We start from the raw sequence: 23,794 nt of genomic DNA, 5'->3' as shown, positions 1-23,794 counted from the left end.
TGTAATTTTACTTATCTACACTGTAAAAAAAAAATAGTTGGTTTAACTTTAAAAAAGAAAGTAACATGGTTGCCTTCAAATTTTGAGTTTATTGAAATGAAAAAGTTGAGTTGATATAATGAAGGTTTAATAAATAGAAACCCAAAATATTATTGTATCTGAACCACATAAAAAATATGATAAATAATGAAAATAGCACTATATGGCATGTTTCACTGCGTCATCACAAATAAAACACACACAATTACCAAATATGCTTTATAATTGTTTTTTTATTGCTTTTATATTTTAATAAAGGTTGTCGAATCTCAAACATGTTCATTGTAGTAACTCAAATTTTTATTTTCAATGAACTCAAAATTTTAAGGCAACCTAGTAACTTATTTTTAAAATATTTTTTTTTACAGTGTAGTAAATGCATCTTGATTTAAGAATATTTAGATATTCTGAGTGGAAACAGAAAAATACTAAATAAGAAGAGCATTTTTTTGGCAGTGCGGTTCTCCAGCCAGTCTCAGAGACGGCAGGCCTGTCTGATTCCTCAACAACTTTATACATTATTAGATATGTGCAGTGCATGAGCCGTGGGACACACACACACACCCGTGTGAAGGAGAGGCTCGAGTAAGCCGGGCGGTAAATCTCCGCTCGGCCATCTGCTTTGACAGCTCGGTCACATTGGATTGAGCGGCAAATCCACGGCGGCTGCGTCACTGTCTGCGCAGAGCTCTCACTCATTCACCAAACACATGAAGAAAAGCCCTGCGAGAAAGAAAAGTGCGGTGTGATCTTTCCTTCGACATGCACCGAGTGTGTGTGTGTGTGATTTCTGAAGTGCGCGTCACGTGATGGAGAAGGAGAGCCGCTCAAGGTTAAACAGGCGTCACGTGACTCGAGCAAAAGATGGGCTGATAAGAGATAGCACTTCATCCCGAAGCAAAAAAAAACAATAAACACACCGGAAGTGCAAAGAAAAGCACAACTTACAAACTAAAATATTAGGTTATAGAGTGTTTTTGTGTAAATGGGAGACGAGCCCCTGATGATGAAAACAGGCGCACGTGACGTCATCCGGCGGCAGCATCTCCTCCTATAGGTGCACCATCATCATCATCATCATCCTCGCGAGGGAGGAGGCAGGAGGTGAGCCACACACACACACTCTCACACACACACACTAAGACCTGTCTGTCTGTCGCGCACTCCCTCTTCCTCTTCCTCTTCCTCTCGGGCCTGTGGACCAGAATCTCTCTCTCTCTCTCTCTCTCTCTCTCTCTCTCTCTCTCTCTCTCTCTCTCTCTCTCTCTCTCTCTCTCTCTCTCTCCTCCATGCTGCAGATCAACTCTCTCCATGACTGAGACATGCTCGCCTTCGCTCTCGTCGCCGGATCTGTTTGGGTTGTGCTAGGTGAGTTAATGCTGATCTGAACACACACACACACGCACACACACACTCGATCTCGGAGCTGGTCGTTATTAAAGGCTCGTTTAGCCGTATAAAGCGTCAGATCGCGACGCGATGCGGCACCTTCGCGGATCGGGATGTGTTCCGTGATGCGGCATAAACGCGGAAGCTCTTGCGCGACGCGTTAATATGCGGGGATGGCTTTATGTAGCGATGTGGTCTGTAGTGAAAGGACACGGATGTGTGTTGTGTGTTATGTTCTTGCATTTTTATTGCACGTCTTTTAAAGCGGCTAGTTTGCCGGTGTCGTGCTTCATTGTTACGCAGAGACCGATGACGTCAGGTGCGAGCGCGCCTCCTGATTGGCCGGAGCTGTCCGGCGATGAGGTGCTGAAACGTCACTCCACCTGCACTGCTGCTTTACTACGAGTCTGCGTTTTCTCATGACGGCTCATTATATGCTAACTTACCTCAGTGTCGCTTTAAGCAGAACCTATAATGCTATTTAAAAGCACATGCGTGATGACTTGGGGTTTTTACTCCAAAAAGGGATCAGATTCTTTACATATCATGCATTTTTCATAGAATAGTGCACGGACACTGCCTAACCCGAGCCATGTGCTGCGTATGAATTATGCAGTTTGACGAGAGACTGAGGTGAACCTAATCTTTTAGCCCGTCCTCCATAATTTAAAGATTTAGGCTAACAAACACTTTCTGTCTTCTCCATTGAGATGCGCACTCATCGGCTGGTTCCCGGGCCAGCTCTGCATTGGCTCTGAAGGGAAGCTGGGGCTCACTCTTTCAAAAGTTATGGCGTATTCAATAAAGCAGAGGTGTCCAGTGTTGAAGAGGAGAGCTGGCTTAAAGAGACAGTTCACACATGGGCGTCGAACCAGTGGACACTGTAAAAAATGCTGGGTTAAAAACAACCAAAGTTGGGTTGAAAATGGACAAACCCAGCGAACCCAATCACTGGGCTAAAACAACCCAATCACTGGGCTAAAACAACCTAATCACTGGGCTAAAACAACCCAACCGCTGGGCTAAAACAAAACAATCACTGGGCTAAAACTACCTAATCACTGGGCTAAAACTACCTAATCACTGGGCTAAAACAACCCAATCACTGGGCTAAAACAACCTAATCACTGGGCTAAAACAACCCAATCACTGGCCTAAACTACCTAATCACTGGGATAAAACAACCCAATCACTGGGCTAAAACAACCCAATCACTGGGCTGAAACAACCAAATCACTGAAATAGCTAACAGCTGGGCTGCTAAAACAGCCCAATTGTTGGGTGTGTCCATTTTCAACCCAACTTGGGTTGTTTTTAACCCAGCATTTTTAGAATGTATTTGGGCGTGACGAGACTTTTTCACACCAATGATCTTGGACCCACTCACTGTTACCGCCTGTAATTCAGCACATGTCTGTTCACCTCTAACCGATAAACACTTTATTATTAAACACACTTTAGACTATTGATTTTCATAGCTATATTGTTTTATATATTTTGGTATCTAAACATCGGTCCGTATGCCCAGACACAATCACACAGTAAATAACTCAGTGCCTTCGGTTAAAGGGACAGTTCACTCAAAAAATGTTGTTCCAAACCTGTGTGGACCTCATTGACTTCCACAGTATTTTTTTTTAACTATGAAAGTCAATAAGGTCTCTCAGCTCTCAGTAGAATCAGCAGAAGAAATACATTCACACAGGTTTGGAGCAACTTGAGGGTGAGCAAATGATGACAGAATGTTCATTTTTTTGGGTGAACTATCCCTTTAACGCTCAGCCAGACTTTAGTAAACACCGCAGGGGCACTTCTCCAGTGGAGCGGTCCTGGGGGACGACCCTCCCGCAGTTAATTCAGCACCGACGCCAATGAGCTCTCCCACAGGAAGGTTCTGTCCTCATCTCCTCCCTGGGCTAAAACAACCCAATCACTGGGCTAAAACAACCCAATTACTGGGCTAAAACAACCCAATCACAGGCCTAAAACAACCCAATCACATTCACTGGGCTAAAACATCCCAATCACTGGGCTAAAACAACCCAATCACATTCACTGGGCTAAAACATCCCAATCACTTGGCTAAAACATCCCAATCACTGGGCTAAACCAACCCAATCACTGGGCTAAAACAACCCAATCACTGGACTAAAACAACCCAATCACATTCACTGGGCTAAAACATCCCAATCACTTGGCTAAAACATCCCAATCACTTGGCTAAAACATCCCAATCACTGGGCTAAACCAACCCAATCACTGGGCTAAAACAACCCAATCGCTGGGCTAAAACAACCCAACCGCATTCACTGGGCTAAAACAACCCAATCACTGGGCTAAAACATCCCAATCACTGGGCTAAAACAACCCAATCACTGGGCTAAAACATCCCAATCACTGGGCTAAAACAACCCAACCACATTCACTGGACTAAAACAACCCAATCACTGGGCTAAAACAACCCAACCACATTCAATGGACTAAAACAACCCAATCACTGGGCTAAAACAACCCAACCACATTCACTGGACTAAAACAACCCAATCACTGGGCTAAAACATCCCAATCACTGGGCTAAAACAACCCAATCACTGGGCTAAAACAACCCAATCACTGGGCTAAAACAACCCAATCACTTGGCTAAAACAACCCAAATGCTGGGCTAAAACAACCCAAACGCTGGGCTAAAACAATCCAACCACATTCACTTGGCTAAAACAACACAACCGCATTCACTGGGCTAAACAGCTAAAACAACCCAAATGCTGGGCTAAAACAACCCAATCACTGGGCTAAAACAACCCAAATGCTGGGCTAAAACAACCCAATCACTTGGCTAAAACAACCCAAACGCTGGGCTAAAACAACCCAACCGCATTCACTGGGCTAAAACAACCCAACCGCATTCACTGGGCTAAAACAACCCAATCACTGGGCTAAAACATCCCAATCACTGGGCTAAAACAACCCAAATGCTGGGCTAAAACAACCCAATCACTGGGCTAAAACAACCCAATAACTGGGCTAAAACAACCCAAACGCTGGGCTAGAACAACCCAATCACTAGGCTAAAACAGCCCAATCACTGGGCTAAAACAACCCAATCACTGGGCTAAAACAACTCAATCACTGGGCTAAAACAACCCAAACGCTGGGCTAGAACAACCCAATCACTAGGCTAAAACAGCCCAAACGCTGGGCTAAAACAACCCAATCACTGGGCTAAAACAACCCAAACGCTGGGCTAAAACAACCCAATCACTGGGCTAAAACAACCCAAACGCTGGGCTAAAACAACCCAATCACTGGACTAAAACAACCTAAATGCTGGGCTAAAACAACCCAATCACTTGGCTAAAACAACCCAATCACTGGACTAAAACAACCCAAATGCTGGGCTAAAACAACCCAATCACTGGACTAAAACAACCCAATCACTTGGCTAAAACAACCCAAACGCTGGGCTAAAACAATCCAACCACATTCACTTGGCTAAAACAACCCAATCACTGGGCTAAAACAACCCAATCACTGGGCTAAAACAACCCAATCACTGGGCTAAAACAACCCAAGCGCATTCACTGGCCTAAAACAACATTATTATTTTCATAGCTATATTGTTTTCTATATTTTTTTATTGAAAATAAAAACATAGTAGAGCGAGTGTCAGCGGATTCGAACCTCAGGTTGATTGGTATCTAAGCGTCCGTCCGTGTGCCCAGACACAATCACACAGTAAATAACTCAGTGCCTTCGGTTAACGCTCAGCCAGACTTTAGTAATCACGGCAGTGGCATCTTCTCCAGTGGAGCGGTCCTGAGGGACGACCCGCCCACAGTTAATTCAGTGTCGACGCCCATGAGCTCTCCCACAGGAAGCTTCAGTCCTCGTCTCCTGCCTCTGCTGAATGAGTGAGCAGACGGAGATGGACTTTACCATCATCAGACTGTCTGGTTACCAGCGTTCCTCAAAGAAACTCACACCGGTGCGGGACATCACGAGGCCCAGCCAGTGGGGGAGAACTTTCATGTTTGGGTGATCTGTCTCTTTAATGGGAAGTGTCCCACAATAGCTCAGCGTCTGCGGCTCCTGCTTCCGCCGGGATGAACGCCACATCCTCTTTCGGTCAGAGATCTCACGCCTCGCTCTGGGTGTGGAGGAATGGGGAAGACGGATGGTTATGGTTATGAGAATGAGTCGAATGCCGCTTAGTGAGCAGAATAAATGAGCTGAGTGGATCCTGTGCCAGCTGGGTTAGGCGGTTAGGTCATGTGTGATCTCACACGGCACAAAAGGCTCTTCTTACTTTAGTGTTTTTGTCCTGTTTCTAGTCTAAATATCAAAACAATCTTACATGAAGAATCATTTACTAGACAAGTAAAAATTATTGTCTTGTTTTGGGAAAAATAACTCAAAATGAAGAGAGTTTTTGCTTAAAATAAGATAAATAATCTGCCAATGGGGTGAGAAAAATAATCTTGTTTTCTGTTTGAATTAAGATTATTTTTCTCACCCCATTGGCAGATTATTATCTTATTATAAGCAAAAACTCTCTTCATTTAGATTTTATTTTCAACAAAACAAGAACAAATATCTCATGTCATTTATACAGTAAATGCATCTTGATTTAAGACTCGAAACAAGACAAAAATACTAAATAAGACGAGCATTATTTGCAGTGTGGTGTCATTATTCAGATGGAGAGCGCTCCAGTGCAGTCAGATCAATAATGCAGGATTGCTGATTATGAGGTGTGTTTAAACTGCGCCATGTGTTCAGGTGGAGCGTTAAACATGACCCAACCACACGAGGTTACACTGAACCACAGGCTTTTCTTTTAGAGCAGCTGACGTTCATACAGTGTGTCGATCACGTAGATGTGATCACTGTGTTTGATCTATAGGTGTGTGTGTGATTTGTGCTTTTTAATGTTATTTATATGTCAGTCGGTGTGTGTGTGTGAGCTGTAAGCTAAGCCTGTGTATCATGTAGTCAAGGGTAGATGGAGGAGGGAGGAGGGAGGGAGAGAGATCTGCTGAGGGTGGTGTGATACGGTGGCCACGGAGGCTCAGAGCAGACTAATGCGCTTCGCTTTCCCTGCCTCTGTGTGTGTGTGTGTGTGTGTGTGGGCGTGTGGGCACAGGAGCTGATCACACGTCGACTTATAGCATCCTGCACACAGACACACACACACACACACACACACACACACACACACACACACACACACACACACACACACACACACACACACACACACACACACACACACACACACACACACACACACACACTGCCCCTACCTTTAAACCTAACCATCACAGGAAACACTCTGCATTTTTACATAAAAAATAAAATAAAAACCATAATTTAGTATGTTTATGAATCCATTTATATTGTGGGGACCGCTGGCTGGTGGTGGTATATTACATTGTGGGGACATTTGGTCAATGTAATATAAACAAGTACCTAAACACACACACACACACACACACACACGCACACACACACACATGCACACACACACACACACACACACACACACAGTCATTGTATAATAATAAGGAAGGAAGCCAGGGAAAAGTGGACCGACTTTAAATAGCCGTTGGAAAGCAAGGGTCACTCTCGTCCATCTGTTTTGTGGACTAATAGGCCGTAATCTCCTGTGATAGGGATGCCTCAGTGGGGGCGGGGCTTACACTCCAGACCCCGCCCTCAGGATGGACAGCAGCCAATCAGCACCCTTCACAAGCTATAAAAGCTTTGAATGGCCTCATATGGAGAAGGTCGTCTAGCGATTAGAGTACAGAAACGATGCACTTATCTGTGTGTGTGTGTGTGTGTGTGTGTGTGTGTGTGTGTGGCTGTGTGTGGCTGTGTGTGAGCGGAAGCCAGTAGTTCAGACTCCAGGCAGGTGATGAACCTCTTTATTAATATTATTTAACACAACCTGGATGTTTCAGCTCCATGTGAAAATGTTTCATAGTAGTATTTCCCGTAGCCTCTCACGGCTGTTGGTTTGATAATACTTCAGCATACTTTAAAAAGAGCACTTAACACACTATACCAGAAGACACTTGAGTGTGAAGGTAAAGTGTGATTAGTTCACTTCAGAATGAAAACCTCCTGATAGTTTCCTCACCTCATCTCATCCCAGATGTTCATGTCTTTCTTTCTTCAGTGCAAAAGAAATGACGTTTTTTGAGGAAATCATTCCAGGATTTTTCTCCTCATAATGGCCTTCAATGGGAACCAGCGGCTGAAGGTCCAAACCAATGAGGAAGAGCTTCAGAGACTGATGATCCAGAGGAATAGAGTCTGATCCACACAAACCATCACACATTTGCAACAGTAATAAACATTTATACACTTTAACTTCAAATGCTCGAGGAAACTCTCAGAAAATATTAATTTTGAAGTGATCTAATCCTTTAATGTCCATTATTCCAGTAGTTGCAAGTAAATTGAAAATGCTTTTGTGACCCATTTGTGAGAAAAATAAGTATTTGACCACCTGAGAAAATCAATGTTAATATTTGGTACAGTAGCCTTTGTTTGCAATCACAGAGGTCAAACGTTTCCTGTAGTTTCTCACCAGTTTGCAGACACTGCAGGAGGGATTTAGGCCCACTCCTCCACACAGATCTTCTCTAGATCCGTCAGGTTTCTGGCCTGTCGCTGAGAAACACAGAGTTTGAGCTCCCTCCAAAGATTCTCTATTGGGTTTAGGTCTGGAGACTGGCTAGGCCACGCCAGAACCTTGATATGCTTCTTACAGAGCCACTCCTTGGTTATCCTGGCTGTGTGCTTCGGGTCATTGTCATGTTGGAAGACCCAGCCACGACCCATCTTCAATAACTGAGGGAAGGAGGTTGGTCCCCAAAATCTCTCAATACATGGCCCCGGTCATCCTTTCCTTAATACAGTGCAGTCGCCCTGTCCCATGTGCAGAAAAACACCCCCACAGCATGATGCTGCCACCCCCATGCTTCACCGTAGGGATGGTGTTCTTGGGATGGTACTCATCATTCTTCTTCCTCCAAACATGTTTAGTGGAATTGTGACCAAAAAGTTATATTTTGGTCTCATCTGACCACATGACTTTCTCCCATGACTCCTCTGGATCATCCAAATGGTCATTGGCAAACTTAAGACGGGCCTGGACATGTGCTGGTTTAAGCAGAAGAACCTTCCGTGCCATGCATGAATTCAAACCATGACGTCTTAGTGTATTACGAACAGTAACCTTGGAAACGGTGGTCCCAGCTCTTTTCAGGTCATTGACCAGCTCCTCCGGTGTAGTTCTGGGCTGATTTCTCACCTTAGGTTCATTGAGACCCCACGAGGTTAGATCTGGCGTGGAGCCCCAGCCCGAGGGAGATTGACAGTCATGTTTAGCTTCTTCCATTTTCTTATAATTTCTCCAAGAGTGGACCTTTTTCACCAAGCTGCTTGGCAATTTCCCTGTAGCCCTTTCCAGCCTTGTGGGGGTGTACAATTTTTTCTCTAGTGTCTTTGGACTTTTGCACCTGCTTCTATAGCCCAGTCCACCTGCTTATGTAGCCCTGCCCACCGACTCGTGTAGTTAAACGAGCAATAAACATGCCGAAGAAGATAGCAAGATAATTGTTTGTAAACAAGTCTGAGGTCGAGCTGGATTTGCAGACATATTGAGATTAAAACACAATGCTGTGCTTCTATAGTGGATCCGACAGGAATGGTGCAACACACTTATGTGAGTAAAACATGTTTTTATATGTGATAGTATTGCATTCTTACAGATCGTATTGATTATGTGTATGTGTCTAATAGAACATACCTTTAGCACGCTGTCACAGGCTGGAGAATTCTTTATTTGTTGGTTCATTGCGATTTGGAATCGGACTCGGACATCCCAAGGCTGTGTGGTTTCCAGACGAAAACATAAACCTGTCGGCTGGTGGTGAATCTTAAATAGTGAAATAATTTGAAGAGCGTGCCCGCATCTGTGTGTGTGTGTGTGGTTCGCGCTTATATCCACTGATCGAGCAGGCCAATAAAAAAAAAAAAAAACATCAATCGCGGCTGGATGAGAGATAAATCATTGTGTTTGTTTGATAAAGACGTTTACGAGCCCTGTGGTCGAGAGAATCATTCCGGTTGCCACTTTCAAAAAAATCCCTCCCTCATGTGAACTGACAGCGGAGCTGAGCTCATTAAATATGCAAACCTTATCCAATCCTAGCCGTGGGCGTTTACTTCCAAGTCTCCAGTGACACGCCCATCAAAACCCAGTGTTCAGGAGAGAGCCTCAAAACCAGTGTAGAAAATAGCCTATTACTTATTAGTTATGATGTTTTTGGATGTAAAAACCACACAAATGTCATTAGTTGACCTCAGACAACAGTATAAATATATAAAAAAGCTAGTTCATGACACCTTTAATAAGTGTGCTGCCGTCGCACTGACAAGCAATTACGGTCAACTAAAAAAATTACATATTTGTAAGAATGAAGTTGCAATTTAGAACATTGAAGATTAACTTTAATGCATGTAATATTGAATAATCACATACTTAACATGTGCTTTAGTATGTCAAAATAAGTGCACTTAAAACATAATCCCACATTATATGACGTCTTTAAATACTCATTAATCATTTGATGTGATGCACGTATTGTGTACATACAGTCAAAGCAAACATGATCCACACACAGATATGATATTTCACTCACTAAAGCTCATTTCTGACGTGAGGAGAGCTAAATACAGTCAACTGAGACATAGCATACCATATTAAAATTTATTCCCACACTTTGAGCTGAGCATGCTTTGCTATAATAACACTGTAATTACACCTTAAACCAACCCATACTGGTAAACCTGGACTAAACTAACCCATACCGGTAAACCTGGACTAAACCAACCCATACCGGTAAACCTGGACTAAACTAACCCATACCGGTAAACCTGGACTAAACTAACCCATACCGGTAAACCTGGACTAAACCAACCCATACCGGTAATCCTGGACTAAACCAACCCATACCGGTAATCCTGGACTAAACCAACCCATACCGGTAAACCTGGATTAAACCAACTGGTATACCAATAAACCTGTGCTTAACCAACCGCTATACCAGTAAATCTGTGCTAAACCAACCCGTATACCAGTAAACCTGTGCTAAACCAACCCATACCAGTAAACCTGGACTAAACCAACCCATACCAGTAATCCTGTACTAAACCAACCCATAAACCAGTAAACCTGTGCTAAACCATCCGCTATACCAGTAAACCTGTGCTAAACCAACCACTATACCAGTAAACCTGTGCTAAACCAACCGCTATACCAGTAAACCTGTGCTTAGCCAACCACTATACCAGTAAACCTGTGCTTAACCAACCGCTATACTAGTAAACCTGTGCTTAATCAACCCGTATACCAGTAAACCTGTGCTTAACCAACCGCTATACCAGTAAACCTGTGCTTAATCAACCGCTATACCAGTAAACCTGTGCTTAACCAACCGCTATACCAGTAAACCTGTGCTAAACCAACCCGTATACCAGTAAACCTGTGCTTAACCAACCGCTATACCAGTAAACCTGTGCTTAATCAACCGCTATACCAGTAAACCTGTGCTTAACCAACCGCTATACCAGTAAACCTGTGCTTAACCAACCGCTATACCAGTAAACCTGTGCTTAACCAACCGCTATACCAGTAAACCTGTGCTTAACCAACCCGCTATACCAGTAAACCTGTGCTTAATCAACCCGTATACCAGTAAACCTGTGCTTAACCAACCGCTATACCAGTAAACCTGTGCTTAATCAACCGCTATACCAGTAAACCTGTGCTTAACCAACTGCTATACCAGTAAACCTGTGCTAAACCAACCCGTATACCAGTAAACCTGTGCTTAACCAACCGCTATACCAGTAAACCTGTGCTTAACCAACCCGCTATACCAGTAAACCTGTGCTTAATCAACCGCTATACCAGTAAACCTGTGCTTAATCAACCGCTATACCAGTAAACCTGTGCTTAACCAACCGCTATACCAGTAAACCTGTGCTTAACCAACCGCTATACCAGTAAACCTGTGCTTAACCAACCGCTATACCAGTAAACCTGTGCTTAACCAACCCGCTATACCAGTAAACCTGTGCTTAATCAACCGCTATACCAGTAAACCTGTGCTTAACCAACCGCTATACCAGTAAACCTGTGCTTAACCAACCGCTATACCAGTAAACCTGTGCTTAACCAACCCGTATACCAGTAAACCTGTGCTTAACCAACCGCTATACCAGTAAACCTGTGCTTAACCAACCGCTATACCAGTAAACCTGTGCTTAACCAACCGCTATACCAGTAAACCTGTGCTTAATCAACCGCTATACCAGTAAACCTGTGCTTAACCAACCGCTATACCAGTAAACCTGTGCTTAACCAACCGCTATACCAGTAAACCTGTGCTTAACCAACCCGTATACCAGTAAACCTGTGCTTAACCAACCGCTATACCAGTAAACCTGTGCTTAACCAACCGCTATACCAGTAAACCTGTGCTTAACCAACCGCTATACCAGTAAACCTGTGCTTAATCAACCGCTATACCAGTAAACCTGTGCTTAACCAACCGCTATACCAGTAAACCTGTGCTTAACCAACTGCTATACCAGTAAACCTGTGCTTAACCAACCCGCTATACCAGTAAACCTGTGCTTAATCAACCCGTATCCACCTCACAATACGTGCACTGAACCCAACAGTTATTATTTTCAATGTAAGTACAGTAGTTAAAAACGCCTCATATGAAATATGACCAAAAACTCTAATTTGACAAAATCACAGTGTGTAAAGAAACTATGAGGACGAGCGGGAGGGCTTGACCTGAGCTTTAACTCTTAGAGACGGACTCGTCCATAACCACAGCTCTGAGGATCTGTTCCTGAGGGTCTCCAGTTACTATAACAAATCTTACATTAAATAATGATCAACAGATCTTCGGATTGGACAGGTCTCCACACCATCTTTATGAAGCAGTGTTTGATAATGAATAAAGCTTTGTCAGAATAAGAAATTATTATATTTCAAATCCTGCACACGGTCTATATTTAGTGGCGATAATCCCGTGATAATCTACGGCGTATAAATGAAAGCTCGTGCAGCAGGAGACTTCTGGAATATGAGTTCAGGGAATATCTGTCGTTCCCCGAGAGACTTCAGTCGAAATGATCAAAGCTGGTGTGCATCCACACATCACATCACACCGCTGGATTTATGGTCTGGCAAAATAATTACTATGGTTTGTTTCTTATGCAGTCATTTATGACTCAAGCTGTTAAATGTGCAGTCTGGACTGGAAGAAAGCTTCAAGTAAATAGACTTCACAAACAATCAATGCTTTCAGAACACAATTCAGCAGTTTTGTTGCCATAAACAACCACACGATCCAAATGCATTATTGACCAGGCATATGCGCTAGCCCCAGCTGTCTCCAAATAATAGTCCAGAGAGTTTCACTCGTCTGCTGTATGAACGTCACGTTCAGATGTTTTCAGATGAAGCCTGATCCAATATCTTCGAAGATTCCTCAACTAATGAGATATTATGTCTACAATGAGGAATGATGCCGCAAACATTACTGAAAAGCTAAATAAATCAGTGACATTACAAACGGGCAGTTTTACCAAACACAACAATTATCTTAGCAAAAGTGTTGCAGTGTATGGAGACCCTTGAGGAGCAGAAGGGTTTATATGTTTTGAATGTGTATTTGTAGTGTAAATCTTAAAAGAATATATTTGAAAAACTCTCCTTGCAGATAATATAGTTTTAACAGGACAGATTGTTTCAAATAGGCTTTGCAGAAAATGTCCGCCCAGACGAGGGTCTCAGTACCAACATTACAGTAGTCGGTACCATTAAAATTGTATGGTTCTCAGTACCACAGTAAAATATGTTGGAACGATTTTACTGTTTTATTTAACAATTTGATAAAAATATTAAATTAAATGACTTTAGTATTTATGATGGTGATCATTATAAGTAAATCATTACTGTAAACATTTGAAGGCAACATGATGTTTAAAGTAAAAAATAAGCAACCCTCTACGCACACCTATTAATAATAATTATCATTATTAGCGTTAGTATTATTATTATATTGAGACTGTATAACAGAAGCATAATATATTTCTGTCAATTTCTTCAAGTTAAACCAAGCTTTTATTTTGACCTTTGAGTTTCTGTGGGTGTATGACGTATGATATGACGATAGTTAAAGGTAAAATGCTCATGAAGTGAGTCTCAGGCCATGTCCACAATAATGCGCTTTTATTGGAAACATATTTTTCTCTCCGCTTTGGCCTTCGTCGACACTGAGATGGCATTTTCAGTCAACGAAAGCATACACTCAAAAAAATGCTGGGTTAAAAACAATTGAAGTTGCAATTGGGTTGTTTTAACCCAACGGTTGATTTTTTTTAAACCCTGCAATTGGGTTGTTTTAGCCCAGTGGTTGGGTTAAATGTCGCTTAAGACAACCCAAATGCTGGGTTAAAACAACCCAATTGCTCAGTTAGTCAATATTCACCCCAACTTGGGTTGTTTGTAGTCCAGCATTTTTAAAGTGTAGCTTTTTGAAAATGCTCCCCAAAGCAGATCGATTTTGAAAACGCTGTCTTCGTGTTGTAGTTTGGACTGTGAAGACCGAGGCTTTTGAAAACAGCGACACATTTTTAGTCATGTGATGCAGCCTGATGGCCTTTGTCATAATGTTTGTTGGTTTTGTGAGCTCGTCCTTACTGTGGGAGTAAGCGATCCGCAGGATACTGTTATTTGAAGTGGTCCAATATTTTGCCGTATTTGTTTTGGCACGTCTCCCAGACTATATTCCCGATCGCTTTTGAAACTTTATACTCCTTTGTTACTCGCATCAATAACTCCACCTCTCTGTCGGCCCATTTCAAAAACTGCAAAAGAGCCGGAAAGCAAATAAACACCTAGAGGAAACGACAGGTCGAAGCGTCCTAAAGGGTTAGTTCACCCAAAAATGAAAATGATTTCATTAATTACTCACCCTCATGTGGTTGGACACCCGTCAGACCTTCGTTCATCTTCAGAACACAAATGAAGATATTTTAGTGTAAAGCTGAGAAAGGCTTCAGATAGGCCTCCATTGGCATTCAGTCCATTCCCACTCACAAGACCCATAAAGGCCCTAAGCACATCGACACACAGCCCATCTCACTACAGCGGCTGGACAATCATTTTACCAAGCGAGTTTTTGTACGCAAAAAAAAATCTAAATAATGACTTTATCCGCCAAGTTATTGTCTTCCGTGTAGGTCTCGGACGGGAACTCACGCGATAGCGGCGCTCCTCCTCTTCCGGGTCATGAACGGCGGAGCGTCATATTCTCACGCATGCGTCGAGTTCACGTCAATAACTTGGTGGATAAAGTTGTTATTTTGATTTTTGTGCGCACAATAACTATTTTCGTGGTATTGTAACATTATTATGCTGGTATCGTTTTAAACATTTCAGTACTTACTTGGTTCCGAAGTACGGGTACTTTTGACATCCCTAATTTGGACCAATACATGCTTGTCCGGCAGCAGCGGTCAATCCGGCTCAACGCCGGCAGTACTGCTACCAACTCAAGCAGATGATATGCCAGTGGTGTCGCAAGAAGAGGCACAGTAGGCACAACCTGCAAGGCCTGCACCAAGTGTACACGCAGATGCCATATGCCCTCAATAATTTTTGTGCAATCAATAATTTCTGTGTGTCCTGCCCCTGAATGAATTCAAGCAGTTCTGCACATGCTTGTTGGTGAGATGCACCATCATGGTGACCTAGTCCAACTTAACACAGAAAAGAGATACTCTGCAGAGAGAGATTGCTCTTTTCCCGGTTGACCTAAAGCTCTAGATGGCTGAGCACCAGGTCCCTGTGTTCACACAACAGATCTCAAGACTGAGCTACAATGAGCAAGTCTTTGAGATAGTTGAGAATGCGAATGCCCACTCCCCTCAGCTGGCCATCTGCAACTTTCGGGAAGACACTGGGGGACAGGGACAGCCCAAAAGGGGAGGAACTTGTACTCTTATATCCGACCGAAGTATGTGTCCTTCATGTTGATCGCTGAAAACCAATCTTAGGGCTGAATGCAGGTAAGAATGCATTTCAGCGTCTTGAACAGAAGCTTGTGAAGGGCCCTGTTCAAGACAGGCAGATCCAAGGTCTGCCGTAACCCACAGCCTTTCTTGAGTGTTTCGAGACTTCATGTCAAGCTCAATGGTGTCTTACTGCACTCTGCATCCTTGTCTGACACTGAGGTAAACAAGACCTGTGGGGCCGCTGGGCGAACTGAAGCACATAACCGAGTCTGACCAGCAGCCATATCACCCTGCAGCCCAAGACTGGTTTCCCACTGAGACTAAGCAGGGCTGGGCCTGGTCAGTACCTGGATGGGAGACCAACTGGATAAACTAGGAGCTGCTGGTAGAGTTGTTAGTGAGGCCAGCAGGGGGCGCTCACCCTGTGGTCTGTGTGGGTCCTAACACCCCAGTATAGTGATGGGGACACTATACTGACAAAGAGCACCGTCTTTCAGATGAGACGTTAAACCGAGGTCCCGTCTCTCTGTGGTCGTTAAAAATATCAGGATGTCCTTTGATAAAGAGTAGGGGTGTAACCCCGGCATCCTGGCCAAATCTGCCCATTGGCCCCTGTCCGTCATGGCCTCCTAATAATCCCTCTCTGCTGATTGGCTTCAACACTCTGTCTCCTCTCCACCAATCAGCTGGTGTGTGGTGAGCGTTCTGGCGCAATATGGCTGCCGTCGCATCATCAGGTGGTGCTGCACATTGGTGGTGGTTGAGGAGATCCCCCCTTTTGACGTCACTCCATGGAAATAACCCGGTTTATTATTAAAGTGCTGTAAACGCGGTTTACTTGCGTTGTCAGTTTACTGGTTTGCATGTAAACGGAGGAAACTGGTTATTTCAATAAGCTGATATTTGTGAGCTATCAGTTTACTGGTGTGCATGTAAACGCGCCCAGTGTCGCCGAAGAGGCCGGCCTGGGAGATGGGAGCGTCAAGATTGCAAAATTTGTTGACTTCCCTCTTCTGGGCCAAGTTTAGAGATGGCGTTCCTGGACCAACAAGGTGGACATCGTCCTGTGAATGAACAAAGTGGTTCTCTGCGGAGACCAGAAACCAGAACGGGGAATAACGGGGGGGTCTCCACCTCATTCAAAGTATTGGAGTCTTGCTCTGAACATCGTGACGGTCAGGTTCCCGCAGTGAGATTTGTCAACTAATACTGCTTCAGTGTGTTTACGGCCCAGACAGTGAGGCAGTGATTGTGGCTGTCAGACAGGGCCAGGGAACGAACACATCTTAAACACACAGGTGAAATGCCATCTTTAGGACGCAAACGTCACCCGTGCTTGCTCTTTTAGGGAAACTTATCTTTATCCACGGGTGCGATCACTGCACTCGTCTGTGCAGACTTGCTCTTTTGGCGCTGAATACGCCTTATTTCTAACGCAGAACGCCTCCTTTCTCAAGCGAAGCAGCGAAATAAGCGAAATAACTACTCGGCTCTGAGGAAAAAAGCTGAATTTCCGGCAAGCTTATATGTCCGGGGGAGTGGCTTGCCATGCAAATCTCACTCGCCTATGTTCATTGGTCTGTTTTCTTACCACCCAAAGGTGATTTGGCTCCCAAATGAGCCCCCTATACGTCCGTATCGGTGTAAAAATGAATGTGACTGACTGACTGGGAATTGTAGTGTTACCCGATATTACATTTAAAGTTAATATATCTTAAATTAACTTAATTGCATTTTAATCATAGCAAATGTGTTTAAATACATGCAAGTTTCAATAGAAATGACATTAAAGTATATTTTCAAACTGTCCTCCCAAAAAAACGACTCTAGGTTGTTTTTCAAGCATCTTAGTACAACCTTTATTTGAGTTTTAAAGACATGTGTCCTCTAGCTGCCGTAAAAATAAAGCTGGTGTCGCGTTACGTTCCAGTGTGAAAGGACGTCTAACTGTCGTTAGCAATCAAAATGAGTGTTCATTTCACATTCACATGTTGTTGTATATTGCAATGCTTTACCAACTGAGCTATGCAAAACCTGAAATATTACGCAGATAAAAGGGGAAAATGCTGTAAAGTGAAAGTGTCCTGCTGTCTATAGCAGCACAACTTTAGTAAACGCTCCTATGGGTCGTATTTCAAGGAAGGGACAAACGACCTATATAGGCGTATTGAGTGGAGGACATGTATATTTTAGTTGACCTTAAATGTCATTCATCAGTACATTTAATTCTAAAGCTCAGGTAATTGCATTTAATATAATACGTATATATCTATAATACGTGTTAATGTAATTGTCTTGCATGTAAGGGTCTGAAAACATTACATTGAGCTTGTCCTTATGTATATTAAATTAAAATCTGTTATTTCAATAGTTAGTCTAATGCAGATGCAGATCCTTTAATTGTTAAGAACATCACACCACACGCTGGCTTTTAGTTAGCTGTCTTTTTAAATTGACCTGGACTGACACAGTGAACTTTAAACAGATGCGTCAATATTCCCCATTTTACAGCTCGTCGGTTCACACACTGCTCCTCCGCTCTGGTGAGTTATTAGTTATTCGTTTTTTTGGAAGTTCAAAACTAAGGTCAACAAATAAACTCTTGGATGAGCCGCACATGTGTTTTCTTTAACACGACTGTCCGACTCTTCACATGGACGGGGTTATGTCTTCAGTTCCAGGACACAAAGCCAGGCTTTCTACTCAATACACTGCAAAAAATGCTCTTCTTACCTGGTATTTTTGTCTTGTTTCTAGTCAAAATATCCAAAAAATCTTTGTTTTGGGAAAAATAACTCAAAATGAAGAAAGTTTTTGCTTAAAATAAGATAAATAATCTGCCAATGGGGTGAGAAAAATAATCTTGTTTTCTGTTTGAATTAAGATTATTTTTCTCACCCCATTGGCAGATTATTTATCTTATTTTAAGCAAAAACTCTCTTCATTTTGAGTTATTTTCCCCAAAACAAGACAATTACTTTCACTTGTCTAGTAAATACTTCTTGTTTTAAGAGTTTTTAGATGTTTGGACTCGAAACAAGACAAAAATACTGAGTAAGAAAAGCATTTTTTGCAGTGTATGCTTAACTTTGCAATGCCAGCTTCCTCTGATTATAGTAGTAGCAGACTGTTCGTGTCGGTAGAGTAAGTTGGCATGTAGTAAACCAGTGAGGTCCCGAATTTGAGCTATTTAGGGGGTTCGGGTGTAGCGCTGTCTGCTCCCCTGAGAAGATTTCTCTGATCTACATCTGTGCATTTTAAGATGTTTGAAGGTTAAAAATGAATAATAAATAGCTTTCTAAACCATGTTAGTGGGCAGTAGATTATCTGTCAAACCTGCTGTCTCATTTCATCACTCTCTCACTCTTTCCTTTTCTCTCAGTCTCCTTCTCTTCCCTTCCTAAAGCTGAGCTTTCCATCTGTGTCCGTGAAGAAAGTGAACATACACAGCAAAAAATGCTTTTCTTACTCAGTATTTTTGTCTTGTTTCTAGTCAAAATATAAAACAATTCTTAAAATAAGAAGTATTTACTAGACAAGCAAAAGTAATTGTCTTGTTTTGGGGAAAAATAACTCAAAATGAAGAGAGTTTTTGCTTAAAATAAGATAAATAATCTGCCAATGGGGTGAGGAAAATAATCTTGTTTTCTGTTTGAATTAAGATTATATCTCTCACCCCATTGGCAGATTATTTATCTTATTTTAAGCAAAAACTCTCTTCATTTTGAGTTATTTTCCCCCAAAACAAGACAATATTTAAATTAGTGTGTGTATTTGGTAGTTCGAGTGTGTAACAAGACACGAAACTGAACTGAAGGGATCACACGCTTTCAGAGAGGCAACTTGTGCGCACGTTCCGGTGTGTGTGTGTGTGTGTGTGTGTGTCAGACAGCATGAGAACGCAAGGAGTTGTTTTTCGCAAGTTATTACGTATAATAACTCTTTTTAACATCAAGAAATGATCATAAGTAACAGTAGTCGTGTGCCCAGTCTGTTCTCTGCCTATTAAAATCACTCAGATGTTGTGTGCCGTTGTGATATGCATATCGCGATATGTACATTTGCGATATTTCGATCATTTCGATATATTGCGTAGCCCTAGTTAATACACTATTATTTTACATCATTTATTATATACACCTCGGAAAAATACCGAGCTCCAGACCTCATAATCTCATGGCTGGATATGGATGCAAAGGTACTGATAGTTAGCAGAATATCTGTTGATGGAATAAAGATAATAAAGAATAAAGCTCGGCACAGATACTCTGAAGTTGATCTGATAATGCTGAATTATAGATCTGGTTTATGCTATCAGATTCCAAACATTAAATGTCTGTAATAACATTAGATGAACTCTTTAAATACTCAGACTGGAGTTACTTATGCGTTTATTACTTGATGTTCACGCAGAACAGTCAGAGCGGAAGGTTTTGAGGATCATAGAGTTCAGATGAACTCAGTGAAGAGGACCTTAGTGAGCACAGGCTCTGTTGATTTCCAGAGTTGTTTGTGTGTTCAGAGACTGTGTGTTAATGTGTAAGCCGTCTGAAGAACGAGCGCTTCTGGATGTTTGTGCTGATGGCTAGACAAACTGTGTTTTGTCACGATGACTTTCAGTGTTATCTTTACACACACACACACACATGGTCATCGGCTTGTGTTCGTATAGTAAAGCTGTGTGTGTGTATGTGTGTGTGTTTCAGAGCTCAGTTCCACGCTTATGGAGAAGATGCAGTCTCAGGATGTTCTGCTGGGGCTTCAGCTGCCGGAGCTGGATGATCTGGGTCAGTTCCTGCGCTCTCTGCCCACCTCGGCTCTCCTCGGCCTGGGTGCGCTGACCGCGGTGCTAGCCTACTGGATCGCCAGCCGGCCACGAGCCATCGTCCCACCCTGCGACCTCCGGCACCAGTCTCAGGAAGTGCAGGTTACACACACTCCACACACACACTCCACACTACATGGGTAATGTCCACACACAACTTAATTTTTCATATAAACAAATCTATATGAAATGCAAATTACTATTTTCTAGTGTTATTACAGTTCCTGAAATCACACAGAAGCATTTAAAGCTTTAAAACAAGCTTTAAAAAAATTCTCTGAAATTAACAAAAAAGATGTTTGCAGTGGGTAACATATTAGTAAATCGATAAAATATTGATTAATAATTAAAATAATTAAATTCTAAGATCCCAATAACTGAAATTTCTTTATGGTTTACATTTTTATTACTAATGAATATACACAATTTCTGTATGAAAAAAAAAATATATATATATATTTGTGTATACAGTACAGGCCAAACGTTTGGACACATTAATATGTGTAATGTTTCTGAAAGAAGTTTCTTCTGCTCATCAAGCCTGCATTTATTTGATCAAAAATACAGATTTTTTTTTAATATTGTGATTTATTATTACAATTTAAAATAATTGTTTTTCAGTGTATTCTCCTTTAAATGCTGATTTATTTATGATCCTTCAGAAATCATTCTCAGATGAGGATTCATTAGGAGTGTTGGAGACAGTCCTGCTCACTAATATATCTGAGGAAGAAAAGGCTCAGAAGAACGGCATTTATTCAAAATAAAAACATATTTTCAAATAATATAAATCTCCTTTACTATCAATTTAACACATCCTTGCTGAAGAAAAGTATTGATTTATTTTTAAAAAAAAAGAAAGTAAAAAAATGACTGACCAGTAGAGTATATTGTTGGTACAAAAGATTTCTATTTTTAAAACATTGGCTTCTTTTTGTTACGTGTTGCTGCAGTCGGGCAATGAGAAGTCCAAGACATCCAAAACTAAACGGGTTTATTTTCACAAAGACCAACTCAGAACAGAATATACACAACGCTGGAGAACGGAAACTACATAACACTCTTACTATAACAAACACACACAAGAACCGACCAGGAGTGAGGGGAGTGAGCCCAAACATAAAGGTGCGCTAACGATGAGGAGCAGGTGCTGGGAACCCGGGGAGAGCGGGAGAGAAGAGGAGGAAGTGACTTCAGGTGTGAGACAGGGAGGATCTTGGGAAATGGGTCCGGGGACGGGAGGGACTGTGACACTTATTTATTTTTTACTTTTTATTCACGAAAGTATTATAAAAAAAGTATCACAGGTTATGAACAAATATTAGTCATATGAACTGTTTCCAACACTCCTAATGAATCCTCATCTGAGAATGATTTCTGAAGGATCATGATCACTGAAGACTGGAGGAACATCCTGAACATTCAGCTTTTGGCCTGGACTGTATGCAGGGGTGCCGCCAGAAATTCTGGGCCCCCTACAATTTTTACAGATAAAATTTAACCCAATAAACATGCCCTGTATACTTTAAAAAAGATATTTAGCACATTGCATAGTTAAAATGTCTAAAGATGAGTACAAAGCCTACAAAAACAAGAAAAAAATATAGAAAGATGTACTTGTTTACATAAAAGGGAGAACATTTATTATCTCAATTGCAATTGCAAGCACAACAGAACATATTGTACACATATTGACATATATTTTACATGAGCAAGCTTAAGCTGGGTCCACCTGCTCAATCAGGAAACATCAGCTAGAACTAACTCATAATTAAATCAGTCAAGGAATAAAACTAGCTAGGCCAAAAGGGCTCAAAATCAAGACACACCAGGAGTAATGCCAGGTGTGTCTTGGCATTACTCATTCAACCTATTGTAAGTCGATGTATCATCACAAGAGTCTTGAAAATATATTATGAAGGTTGAAAAGTTACCTAGTGCTACTTTAAGAACATCAAGTAAGACAGCATCGATCGTAGCAGCAGCACTGTCACGTGACAGAACATGGCAAACTGATTTTGTAATTTTTGAAGCGTGTAGATTACTTTTTGTTTATCATCACGTGGCGAACACAGTAGATAAGACGTGTTTAGAGGCTTCAATCTTCGTAAAGTTTCGCGCTCAGGCTCACCTTGTTCATTTGAGACGGGGACGGGGGGCGTGGGAGAAGGGTGTGCAGCAGCCACTGAATCTGTGTCTACGAGACATGATAACCCGGAGACAGCACATCAGAGATGTATTGTTGGATGTAAATTATAATTCAGTAATTATTTTAGCTAGATAAAAGCAGGTCATGTAGCAACAAAAATAAGTAGGCTAACTCTGAAAGTTTTGGAATAACGTTAGAGGAATAGGGCAAGCTGCCTTTCTTTTTGAAAAATTGTGAGACATACTGTAGACTTCGTCGTTCTCTGTCTTCTCTTTCCTTCTTTCCGTTTTTGATGCCCCGACTTTTGATGTGACATACCTGCGTGTGTCACTGTCTGCGCTTCATCATAGCAAGTGCAATAACCAAGAGCTCACGCTAGCGTGGACCGCGCAGGTGGAATGAACCATTGTGAGGGAGGGGGGAGAAGGTTGTGACTGACATTTTGAAATTAGTTTTTTAAATATAAAATCAAAATACACATTTACTGCATGAGGGGCCCAAGCACATTTAATGTATGTATAAAAAAGAGAAAATAAATAAGAAAAGAAAAAGGGGGTCTGCTCTTCTGGGCCCTAAATCAGTCTGGGCCCTTAGAATCGTCCTAACCTTCCACCCCTTTACGGCGCCCTTGACTGTATGTCCGGCTCAAGTCCAGCTCAGGAGAGGTCAATAAACGCCATCTTTATAAAGCTCTAAAAGCCCTCACTAATGATCGGACAGGACACCGACGAGCACATCCTACAGAGGCCAAGCCCATGCAAATATAAATGCAAACACAGATGCAAACAAGCATCAGACGAACAATTCAACAATGCTTCTTTCATACAGTAATTGAAATGGGATTTACAGCAGATGTCCTCCTCTCTCAGCCTTTCTGTCCCGTGTGTTTTCCAGCTTGAAGATGGAGCTCGGCGGTCCATGATGGGCAGCGGATCCGAGCTTTTGGCATATTACCACGAGGATGCCAAAACCATGTACGAGGTGTTTCAGCGAGGCTTCCACATCACCGGTGAGACACACATTATCAGCCGCACACCTGCATCTGATTCATGCAAATCATGTACAATCACACAGCGCTTCGCCTGGACAATATCGCCTGACCCGCGGAAAAAGGTCAACAGAAAACAGTCTAGCTGAAGAGATAAAGATGCATTCCTACAGCTCAGACTAGCTTCCACCGACTGTATGTATACAAACCCGATTCCTAAACATTTGGGACACTGTAGAAATTGTGAATAAAAAAGGAATGCAATAATTTACAAATCTCATAAACTTAT

General features: G+C 42.1%; 1 protein-coding gene across 4 annotated transcripts in view; it reads left to right on the top strand.

Moving 5' to 3' along the window:
* Positions 1 to 645: 645 nt before the first annotated feature.
* The window catches only part of acsl6 (acyl-CoA synthetase long chain family member 6), an 83,728-nt gene continuing 60,579 nt past the window's right edge, over positions 646 to 23,794 (top strand). The window contains exons 1-3 of one of the 4 annotated variants that reach the window (XM_067424032.1): positions 646 to 1,143; positions 20,250 to 20,470; positions 23,412 to 23,526. In XM_067424032.1, coding sequence (XP_067280133.1) covers positions 20,267 to 20,470; positions 23,412 to 23,526 — 319 coding nt within the window. In that variant the 5' untranslated portion in view covers positions 646 to 1,143; positions 20,250 to 20,266. The other 3 variants (XM_067424029.1, XM_067424030.1, XM_067424031.1) reach the window with 3 other exon arrangements.

Source organism: Pseudorasbora parva, chromosome 18 (genome assembly GCF_024679245.1).
Source record: "Pseudorasbora parva isolate DD20220531a chromosome 18, ASM2467924v1, whole genome shotgun sequence".
NCBI lineage: Eukaryota > Metazoa > Chordata > Actinopteri > Cypriniformes > Gobionidae > Pseudorasbora > Pseudorasbora parva.
The sequence above is the reverse complement of the archived record's forward strand: the minus strand, read 5'-3'. Positions and strand labels throughout refer to the sequence as shown.